This window comes from Protopterus annectens, chromosome 12.part0 (assembly GCF_019279795.1).
Source record: "Protopterus annectens isolate FY-2018-M chromosome 12.part0, PAN1.0, whole genome shotgun sequence".
NCBI classification, from domain to species: domain Eukaryota; kingdom Metazoa; phylum Chordata; order Ceratodontiformes; family Protopteridae; genus Protopterus; species Protopterus annectens.
Genome location: NC_056746.1, coordinates 1,253,467,031 through 1,253,479,431, shown reverse-complemented (window position 1 = coordinate 1,253,479,431; position 12,401 = coordinate 1,253,467,031). Strand labels below are relative to the sequence as shown.

General features: G+C 38.2%; 1 protein-coding gene across 1 annotated transcript in view; it reads left to right on the top strand.

The window, feature by feature from the left end:
- Window positions 1-12,401, top strand: part of NECAB3 (N-terminal EF-hand calcium binding protein 3) — a 1,629,394-nt gene that overhangs the window by 1,385,927 nt on the left and 231,066 nt on the right. Inside the window, exon 10 of the mRNA XM_044090271.1 lies at window positions 3,299-3,352. Coding sequence (XP_043946206.1) covers window positions 3,299-3,352 — 54 coding nt within the window. The remainder of the gene's footprint in view (window positions 1-3,298; window positions 3,353-12,401) is intronic.

Genomic DNA, 12,401 nt, shown 5'->3' with positions numbered 1-12,401 from the left:
GATATTGCCATCTACAGCCATTCTTGGCCAGAGCACTTTCAGCATGTCAGGGAGGTGATGGGCGGACTACAGGGGGCAGGGTTGATTATTAAGCTGAGCAAATGTCAAGTGAGTATGGCAGAGGTCTCCTACCTAGGACATAGAGTGGGGAGTGGTAAGATAAGGCCAAAACCTGCCAAAGTGGAAGCCATTCAGGCATGGCCTGCACCTGTTACTAAAAAGCAGGTGAGGGCATTTTTAGGGGCAGCAGGATACTACAGAAAGTTTGTCCCCCATTATAGTTCCATAGCTGCTCCCCTCACAGACCTGACAAGGAAGAACAGGCCAGATAAGGTAGTGTGGACTACAGCATGTGAGCAGGCATTCCAGAAGCTTAAAGAAGCTTTGGGAGGACCCCCTGTGTTAGCCAGTCCAAATTACAGCAAATAATTTGTTGTGCAGATAGATGCTTCAAACCATGGCATGGTGGCTGTACTTAGCCAGATTTCTTCAGAGGGGGAGAAGCACCCAGTAGTTTATCTCAGTCATAGGCTCCAACGCAGGGAGGAATGCTATGCAGCTGTAGAAAAGGAATGTCTAGCCAAAGTGTGGGCAGTGTAGAAACTCCAGCCTTATCTGTATGGAAGGAAATTCACTGTTATGACAGATCACAACCCTCTAACATGGTTAAACAGAGCCAGTAAGCAAAATGTCAAGTTGGTAAGATGGTGCCTGGGGTTGCAAGCATATATGTCAGTGCAGCACCGCAGTGAGAGTAGCAATGCCAGTGCAGGTGGGCTCTCAAGACAGGGAATGGGGTAGGTATACTCAGATAGACCTAACCCTCTCAAGTGGTGTTTCTCAAGGGTCACTTGAAAAACTAGCTTGAGTTCATCGGGGGTAGAAATGTGAAGACTGGTAGAGATGGGTGAAGGCTGCCAGCCTAGCCAGATAGAATTTTATACATAATTCTATCATTTGTAAATATAAATGTGAATCACAGGCTTGTTGTCTTAAATGAAAAAATGTTGATACAGAAATGTGGCAACAGTGCTCTCTACTTACCCAGTAAAAGCATGTTGTGACCCTTTGATCTAAAGTTGGCTCCAGTCCAGCTAGATGGAGGCTTCCTGCCTATTGTTTTAAGGCTAAAGTTAATGATCAGAATTTACATGTGGAATGTCCTTTATTGCTCTAAGTGTAAAAGAGTGTAAATTCACTTTCTGTCAGCTTGGGAACACCAGGAAAGCGTGAAATGATGTAATGTTTTATCAGAACTGCAATAGCAATTTAAACAGAGAGAATCAGAGATTAATGAGCATTTTTGTCTTGACTATCCAACTCAGCACTCTGCCTGTTGTCTTATGTAAGTTATCTTAGAAGTGTGTTTTCTTGTAGAAATAGCTAGGACTATAAAGATTAGACTAAGTGTTTTTTTTTTCTGTGATGTCAGAACTGTACTACTGATTTATTTTAAGTATTTCCATGTGATCTCTGAACTCTTGACTAGCACTGACTGTGTAGTAGAAAGTATTGTCTTGTGGTTTTAATTATTTATTATTTAATATTTTAAAAGCTTTTAACTGTGGCTGGTTTGTGTAGAGATAACTTTAGCTCTAGAATACATTGCATATTTATAGAGTTTACAGTCCAAGTAACTCCATATAAGCTTTGACTGATTAGTCACACTTACCAATTGGATAATAAAATTGCACAGTAATAATTGGACACCCTTTTAAGGGCCTTTGAGTAGCTGATAATTATTATTGGGTGGTAGCAGCTGGCACTACTGTATAGTCCAGGTAAAAGGGGCACAGCTGGAGAACCTGTGCCAGCCTTCCCCAGAAGTGTCTGTGTGGTTGTGTAAACTCTTACCTCAAAGTGTGCATGTGTCAGCTACTTGGGCAGGGACATGAAGCACTGGTTGGACAGAGAGGGTGCTGGAGATTTTAGCTTGGCCACTAGGCTGAGATCTAGACCATATAGCTGTGCCAGTGGGAAGTGTTATTGGGGACCTAGGGAGCAAGGGGATGACCAGCCCCGGACTGACTGTGATCTCTGTGTGCTCTTAATGGAAATTGCACTTTACTGTGTGTATTTGTTATCCTTTCCTCTCATATATAAGATGCCCTCTATGGTGTTAGTGGTGAGGATTGAGGCTCCTTGATTGCTGGGCCAGGGCACGGGCATCACAGAGACAAATACAGGAAAGAAAACATAGGAATCCACACAAAACCTAGACAGGAGCAAGTTCAGAAATAAAAGAAATTGAGTAATTATTGAATTATGCTTTTTCTGTATGTGAGACTCTTGACGGGTTAAACAGAAGGAAAAGCACTTCTTTGGAAGGAAGTATATGACATTTCATGACATCATCAACTATAAACTATGTTTTATTTTTCTGATGTACCTTTGTGATTAAGGAGAGTATGATAATCCCAGAAAGATTATTTAATAATGTTATTTTATTTATTTATTATTTTTATTGTTTGCTTCAGTTTTAGAGCCAAGTTCAAGTTTATTCAATATACATACAGGCAAAAGCCATATTTGTACAAAGAAACTGTTCTGAATCTCCAAATTAAAATTATTTCTGATATAACCAGTGTTTGGCGTATAGGTATGTGTGAAACCCATATGACTCTTGTGTGTGATACATGAAATGTATTATCTTGTGGATTCAGGGAATGAATTTTATGATGAATGGTGAATGTCAGGCAGACTTTTAGGGGTTACATTCTTTAGATAGTCATTTATGAGCTAAAGATTTAGGGCGTTTTGATTTATTTAATAAAACTTCTTTCAGTTACTACATTAACTGTAGCTAATGACAATGGGGGAGTAGTAAGGATTTAGTTATTAAGTTTTTGCAATGATGGCTGCTGCCCCTCAATATTCTACTCAGAGTGTGGTAAAACAGGAAAATTGCTACACTGGAATGTGGCTTCATGGCATTTGATAACTAAGTTATGAGATCAAGTCTTTTGGAAATTAACCCATAGAGGTGCAGTTCAAAATCTTTTCATTGGTTTGAAAACTGTAATCAATGTGATAGAATAATTTAGGGGTAATAGACATGATGCTTTTGGTAGGCAAACAATACACACAAGGCAATCATAATTATTAGTTATTTGTATGAAATTGACTACAAGTGCTGCATTATTTTGATCTGACAATAACTTCAAACACTGAAGTGATTGCAAGATTCATTGGGTACTTAATGACTTACCTCTGTTTATGTGCCTATTTTAGGAATTTTTGTTTTATTTAAATTTGGGATAATATTGACTGAACTTTTTCATTTCAATAAATCCCACAGAGCCTTAGACTTGAACCTCTGAACAAAGAACTAACTGATGAAACAACTAATCATGTGAGTAGTCTTTACTCTCGTTTAATATTTCTTTCTTAGTGTGTCAGCATTTGGACTTGTAATCACTGCCTGATGTAAAAGCCTATTTTTCAGTCACTGTGTTGTATCATTTAGGAAGCTCAATTCAGAGTCTGTGTACTACGTACAATGGAATCTGTACATTCAGATATTATGTACTCTAAAACAAAGAAAAAGAGAGCGAAGTAGGGAAATAACATTTCTAGATGCTTAACAATAACTTATATTTAAACTTGAATGATATTTGCTTTATAAAGTGTGTATGTGTGTGTTTGTGTAAATATATATTATGTTACAAAAACATATGTCTGGAGCATTTCTCCCCAGGCCTCCACTGAAAACTGGCCTCGTTTCAAGTCAGACTTTCCCAGTAAACAAATATTAAATAAAAAAAATAAAAATAAAAATAAAAATATAGAGAGACATTCCTTTGGTTGAAATGCACATTGCTGAAATATGTATTTTTTTCACTACATTGCTGTTTCTCTGGTTGATTGACCCTGTGCAAAGGATTCAGGTTTAGCAGTGTAAATGAATCTTTCTGCTTTATTCACATACACTGTTTGGATTTCATTGTGCTGCACTGTCTTTACTTTGAGATCACAGTTAATGAGATATAAGAAATTGCCTTTCCCCTGATTGTGTGATCTTAGAGTTGGTATAATTAGAATCGCTGGGATGTGAGGGTTACAAAGGAACTTGCTTCCCTGCGAAAAAGAATGTTCTTAGTTTTCACATTTTTTTATTGTTAGTATTTAGCCTTTGTTTATTTTTGATGTTTCCGTAGGTATGCTTGGTGTTTAGTCTTTTTTATGTCTCTGTAGTGCATTTAGTATCTATTTAATTATGTATGTACTTTCAGCATCTTCAGTGGTAGACTTTATTTATGTTGGATGTTTCCATAGATAGGATTAGTGTCAATATAATAATTTCAAAAACTGAAAAGTTGATTTAGTGCAGATCGTGTATTCAGTGTAGTCCTTATCAGCATAGCTGGGTTTGGCGTTTTGCCCATTATCAGCTGTAGTGTAATCTCAGAGTTAATATATATAAGTAACAAAGGGTGTGATTGGTACTTCTCCCGACATGGTGAGTGCAGGTATGGTCCGTTATCTAGGTTTTGCGGGTAATACTGTTGACAATAAGTGACACAAGACACCAATGCACTAGCTTAAGCAATTTATTTAAAATCATTAAAATTATCTTTTACTTACAAGCATTAACATGATCATCTTTGGTCACTGATAGCAGACTCTACATTCTATCATTGCAGCTACCTGTTTAGTCAACACACTGCAGGCACTGGTAAATCCAGATACTCAGTCCAAACTAAAAGTTTGTGTTGATCAAAGCAAATCATTCAAATGAAATACAGATGGTGAGTTCCAGTCTATTGCTGACTGCTGAGCATTTTATAGTCATTTGTAAACTGTGAGTTCCAGAAAGTCATGACAATTTTGAACTGATGGAATATTTTTAAAAAATTACATATCACTTCCTAAGTTGTAAACAAGGCTTATACCATGTCTGTTTTTTTATTTTAGTGCTTTTTCATGCTTCCCTTTAAAGAGCAGTCAGCTCACAGACTTATAGTGGTTCCTCTTTCCAGTCCCACTGTGCTGGTAAACAGCTTTTGTGCTGTGCAGCAGTTTCTTTGGTTAACTAAAGTTCAATATATCAGGGTTCAGTAAGCAAGGCTTGCCTTAAAGCATTTTGTAATATAACCTGCAGTAGTAATTTTGCCTTTAAAGCATATTTCTATCATCAATAAAGCTGCTGTCTTTTACTAACTCACAGTAGTGAGGAGATCATGGCATTAAAACATTTGGGCAGGCTATGTGGACCATTCACAGACCACCCCTTGCATAAAGCAACTCACACTGTGCATTTCTTATGTGTCAAAATTGTGAACATCAATCTATATCTTTTATTATTTTGCAATAGAAACAACAGGAAAATATACAGAACAGCACTGAGAAAATTGTAATCAACAATAATGGATGTCAAAGCAAATTAAACCAGGGTGATGCCTGGGAGACCACATAAAATATCATCTCAATGTGAAGCAGTTATTTCTTCAATCTCATTTACAATTTTTACAATGGTACCATTGTCCTTAATCATTTTAATTGCAGTCTGACGCACCCAATATTATGTCTTATTTAATAGTTCCAACACGATTTGTCCCTCCTTTTTGGCTTGGTGAAAGTCAAGATGAACCAGGGATGGCCACTTAAATGTATGCAGGGGCTCTATGTCAGCATTAAAAGTGACTCCCATCCACCTGGTCACTCTAATAAGTTCCCCATTGCAGAAATCAGTGACTGCATGATATTACTTTTGCAGTGTGCTACACCATTTGTGATGGTAACTTGCAGAAGATATCACACAAACTGTGGCATCATTTTATTGATAAATATCTGTACCATTTACTATATAATGATATCAAATGTTCACCAGTTCCATTATGTAGGCATGGATCAGGTGTCCTCCTCACCATCATGCATACCCATCCTTTAGGCCATATTGAGCAAATAGACAAATCAATAGGTACATGATTAGAGTTAGTCAGAGTAGTCTCAGTCTGTGGTACCCACCAATTGTCACCAAATTTCAAAGGCAAAACTGTAAATGGACAAACTTGCTTTGTTCCCTTATGACTGGAAAGACAGTCAAATATCAGAGTGCAAGTCATATTCTCACAGGTAAAATCCACAGGTTTTAACCAGTTAGGCAACTGCAATTCTTTCTGCCAATGAATGGTTGTTTTAGCGCCCCCCCCATGTCTGGATGAACTACAAATACTGCTAATTAGCAACTAACTGGGACAAAAATGTAAAAGGTGTCATTTATTTCTTTAGTCAGGTTGTCTATAACTTGCTCTGTACACATTATGGTGTGATCAGTTCACCTCCACATTACTGTTTGGGTTAAAATTTTATCTACTGTCCTTTGGCCTAACTCAGGGTCATGGTCAGCTAACAGTTTAAAAGCCATGTTCATATCCTAATGTAGTAATTTTAACTTATTACGTAAGGTGTTCATACCTACAGGGTTCAAGATTCCAGTTCCAGTCCCTCCTGCAACAAGAACAGTACCTAGTGTGCCTGAAACATCACGTTTATTTCCTTTATATTTGTAACGTTTGTACTTAATATGCAATGAACCAATTTGCCACAGACCAGCAATTTTATAGTGCGGATACCTTGTGGAAATATCAACATTTGTCATTGCAAACAGTGAACGATCCAACCTCCAGTAAAAATCACAATCTGCTGTCAAATTGGCAACATCCTCATCCTTAAACAAAGGAATGGGGTCACTGCAATAACTTGTTAAAAGTATGGGTGAATTGAAGCTGTATGTTTTCGATAAGTCCAATAAAATACACTAACACTTCCTTTCTGTACATCTCACCCTTCACATCCTCCCATCTGATGCTGTGAAGCATCACTCACATCAGATATTTTGTATGACTGGACAATGACTACAGGTTTCAGATGAGCGGACACTTTTTCCCAAGCAATTTTCTTCTGTCACTGACACAAACATGTTTGTGTAATTGTTTTAGAAATACAATTTTATTAACAATAAAAACATGTCTTAATGTATGCAATTTGTATTAACACTTTATACTTTTGTTGCCCTTGGTGCAGTGGCTAACAAAGCTTAAATACTCAGTTTTACAATATGAATAAACATTTATGTCACTTTACCATTATTTTATGCATGGAATAAGTACATTTTGGTTTATCTTACCACATGTCCCAGTTCATAACTCATTGGTTGGCCATGGCATACTAAATGTCCCAGTCCATTATCAACTGAAGGTAAAATAGTCCGAGTGGTGTCTGCAGGAGGTATGTCATGGATATGTGGCAACTTTTTGGTCTGACACACATTTATAGAATGCAGCAGTAGTCTTCCAATATTTTGAACACATTTCTTTTGGGATTTTCTCACAAAACTTATAGCAAATAGGGACGATGTCCATAGTTTTCAGCGTGGTTTTGGAAATATCATGAAGAATGAATTATGTTGTGTTCTCCAGTAGAAATTGCAATCTGCAAAATCCACGCCAGGTGGTATATGTGTAATCATGATGTCACTGATATAGTTGCAATTTATGTCTCTTGTCATTGGCACAGTATGCAACTGTGCAAATACCTTTAAGGTAGCATACAGAAAGTATATTGTCTGCTATCTCATGTGAATGCAAGTTCATTTTTTAGGCATTTGTCAAGTCTAGGATACAGTTTCGCAACTGAAAAAAAAATTCCACAACAGTGTTGACATCTGGAACAGCAATTGCAGACAGTGGGGTAACATTATTTAGTTCTTTACAATCCAGTTATTTGAATGATCAGTCTTTTTTTACAGGCACAGAACCATTGAGCAAATTCAGAGCAGGTTCAGAGTTGTCCATCTGCAACAGCTTTTGCATTGTCTCTTGTTTTACCATATCCTCCAGGAAGTTAATATTGTTGAATATTTGCAATACTGAGAATTACAGTTTTGATTGCATTGACAGAGGAGAGCTGCACCCCAGATCCTACTGTGGTTTTTAGGGTTCCCCCTTTTAAAATATCTATGCTTAACAGAACTGTTAAAAGCTATTGTATCTGTAGTTTTACCCCATTGTTTTGAACTGTCAGGCTATGTTTGTCTTCTGCATTAATAATCTACTTTAACTGTGGGTGGAACATTAAGCAATGACATTTCTGCATTTGATAGTAACACTAACTCTTTTTATTACAGATTGTGCCTCTGCTGTAAGAATTCCTAGCAAACCACACTCTTTACACTCATTATAAAATAATGAATAACTATTACCATTCCCTGTTGTTGAATCACAATTTGGTCTACAAAGTAGTATGTGCACTGTAAGCTATGAGGGAAGTTTTTTTAGCCCTCTGCATTTTCTTTGCTTATGCTATTAAATTATTTTGACTGATGCATTAATCTGTTGTGTCTCTTTAGTAAATTGTGTTGCTTTTTTAAAGCCATCTGTGTCTAAAAATGTTGATGCATACATTTTCTATATTTTCTCTAGTGGACTAACTTGCTGTGTTAGCTCACTAACTGTATGTTGTAGACGCTGTCAAAAACATTTATTCAGCTGCACATGCCCCGGCTTTAATCTTTTCCCCTTATCTTTAAACTTTATGTCTGCTAGAGTCTTTGGCAACCTTTCTGGATCTGCTGTATGCTAAAACTGTAAACTTTCTGTTGAAGTTCTGATACTCTAGAACGAAAGTGCTTACTTTTTATTCAACTGTATTAAAGTTTTTTTTCAAGCTCCATGGATTGTGAACATTTTTATTGGTTTGTGTTTTGAGTTTTCATTTTTTTTGGTGATTTGAAACTGTAAAGGCTAATAAGGGTGTGGGGGAGGAATTTTACTCAATACTGTAATCCCACTGAGCCCATGGTCCAGCCATAGGTCCTGAAGTAATTTTACCTAGATTGTCTACATTAATCAACTTATTTTCCTTCTTGCTAATACTTCTCTTTAAAAAAAAAACAACATCGGTGGTTTTCTGTGTACGTCAGATCCCTACTCACTGTGCCACTTTGTTATGGTCCATTATTTAGGTTCTGAGAGTGATACTGTTGAGAAGTGACACAAGACACCAAGCTAAATTAATTAATTTAAACTCATTAAAATTATCGGGATCTGAAAGTTTCACTCCAGATATTTTGCCCCCAACATTTTGCACTCAGTTATGTTTTGTACCCATAATGTTTGCCCCCACTCATTTCACCCCCCCAGGATGTTTCAGCCCCTAACATTTCACCCCTGGGTACTTTTCATCCACACACCCTGCAATTTTTGACCCAGCCATTCTTTATATTCCAGAATGTTATTTTGTTTTTTCTTTTTTGTGACCTGACCCTTTCTTTCAGCATAAATTATTTTTTCTCTACTGAAGTTCAGCTGTGATATTGAACCTCTTTTTATAGGTTTTTAGGCAATGGCATATTCAGATGAACAAAGAAAGCAAATTGCTGAGGATGTTGACTGATTTGCTGTGATGTTGAACCTCATAATCATGTTTTTGTTGGCCTTTCAGCATAATAATGTTTCTCTGAAACCTAGTAAACATGTTTTTATTAAAATCTACCTGACCCAGCATTGACCTCCTCTTTGGAAATATTTGTTCATCTGAATATGCCATTGTCTAAAAGCCTATAAAAAGAGGTTCAACATCATAGTAAATCAGTCAACTACTGCAGCAATTTGCTTCCTTTGTTTACCTAATTATGCCATTGTCTAAAAACCTATGAAAGAGTTTCAACATCACAGCAAATTAGTTAACATCCACAGCAGTTTGCTTCCTTTAACAATGAATTAATTTATCTCAAAACGTGGGAAGAAGATGGTCTATGAGAATCGCATTTACGTGTTTTCAAAACAAACAGCTGATGATGTCCATGCCATCTGGGTGTGTGAAAAACAGTCAACTTGCAAGGAATGTGTGTGTAGACCAGAGGAATTGACGGCGAATTTGTGAACATCGTCAATCCCCACAACCATGCAACACAAGCAGCAAGACCTAAAGCAGCCTGATTAATCAACAAAGTAACCACCAGAGCAAGGACAATACAGGAGACCAAAACAGATCCTTACAGAAGTCATTTCAGTAGCTTACTCTGATGGTAGAGTGCTTATCCTGAGGAAAGAGTCAATGAAGAGAATGATTCCATCAGCAAGACAACTTGGCGGCATCCGAAAGTTGCCTCAAACCATTGATCAACTTGTTATCCCCCAGGAGTTCAAAGAGATCAATGTCGACATCCAGCAGTGGTTCCTTCTACGTGACACAGGTAGGCTTTTGTTTAAACTTTAAACAATGTAATTATGCATAATTATTATAAATTTTCTTTCTTTTCACTAGTCTTGATTACACCAACGATGATGTAATGATGGAAAAACGACATAAGTTAACTAAAGATTTAACACTCAGGGGTTAACATTCACCAGTGGTTAATCACTGTTTAGAAAATGCTAAATGTAGTCATTTGACAAACAATAGACTTGTATTCTCTGCAAGAGAGATGTGTAATAAAATTGCCAAGATAGATAAGAGACACAGATGTTTGCTCAATGTTAATTCTAACACAGCTGCAGTATGGAGCAGCATTAGTAAATACTGGCTAATAGTCACAACGGCACAAAAATTACAGAACCAACTGATATTTGTCAGCATCCTGGCAGATAGGTTCAGTGCTAACATTACCCCCCTCTCGCCCATATCTATACAGGAAGAATGCAGAGTCCCTGTAATCACATCTAAGCAGGTAAAAGCTGCACTCTCTAAAACTAAAAACACAGGATCCATGGGACCGGACAACATCCCAGGCTACATTTTACATGAACTGGCTCCTCACCTAAGCACCATGTTCAATCATAGTCTCACATCAGGCTTTGTGCCCACTGAATGGTGCACAGCAACAGTTATCCCACTCCACAAAGGGGGAGCCACCACTGATCCTGGGAACTATCACCCTATTAGCCTGATGAGCCTGGTCTGCAAGGCCATAGAATGTATCATCATGGAATTCATAAACAAAGACATTCGTAACCTCCAAACTCTAGATCCCACCTAGTTCGGGTTTGTGAAAGGTAGATCATGCCTTCTGAAACTGATTGACTTCTTTGAGGCAGTCACCAAAGCCATAGACGAGGGTAAGGTGGTTCACACAGCCTATCTTGACCTCGCCAAGGCTTTCAACACCATCCCCCATTCTGGAATTATAGCTAAACTCACTAAACTAGGTATAAATCCCTACATCACAAGATGGGTTGCTAACTGGCTCCCTGACAGAATCCACACTGTAAAAGTTGCAGACTCCAAATCTGACTTGAAGCCAGTGACAAATGGAGTACTACAGGGTTCAGTCCTGGGACCTCTCCTGATTGGTATCTACTTCTCTGAAGTACAGGCTAAAACAGAAGGCCTCTGGCTAATGAAGTTCACAGATGACTGCAAACTAGGAGCCATAGTCGAGTCCCCAAATGATGTGCACATCCTACAGATGGGCCTCACTGAGACAGATGCCTGGTGTCAGAGACATGGCCTCAAGCTCAATGCCAAAAAGTGCATTGTCATCCCCTTTGGTAAAAACTCAGTACCCATGAACTACCTCATAAACAGTAGTCTACTTAACACCAAATGTGTAATGAGACATTGGGACCTAGGTGGACAGTAGTCTCTCCTTTGATAATCACATCTCCACAGTAGTCAGGAAATCCTTCTATGTGGCACACCTCATCACAAAAGGGTTCTCATCCAGGAAAAAAAAACAGGTCATTGTTCACCTCTACTCTGCACTCATTAGACCGATTATAGAGTACAATGCACCTTTTGGAATGTACCTCACAAGACATCTGCAGCAGCTGGAAAGGCCACAGAAGTACCTCACAAAGAGGATTACTGGCCTCAAACAGATGCCCTACACTGACCGTCTCAAAAAACTCCAGCTTTACTCTGTAGCATATTGCCTACCCTGAGGAGATCTCTGCCTAACATATAAAGCTATGATAAACCCAGAGCTGTTGGACATGCTACACCTAAAGAAATCCCAATCCCTCTGAGCTACACTCTCTAGGGACCTAAACCTTGTCACCACAATAAATAGGACATGCTGGAGAGATAGATTCCTGTCCCAGAGACTTCCTATACTCTGGAACAAGCTACCCATTTATGTCAAGCAAAGTTCCTCATTAGCACTCTTCAAGAAAAATCTAGATGAGTGGATGGGAAATAGGAATACACCTCGGGGATCACTTCTGTGGCTCTGCTCAACAGGGGCACAGGAAATTAACTTTCTTGGGTGGCGTAAGCCAGGGAACCTTGTTGGCTAGGCTTACTTAGGCCCTTGGGCCAACAGCCTAGTACCTACCTATGAACCTATGAATTACCAAACTTTGCCAACAGTGAGTCGAATACTCTTAAGTTTAAATATAAGAGGTGCCCAAACCTTAAGAATCACCTTTGTAATAAAGAACAACCTAAAATTGTAAGCA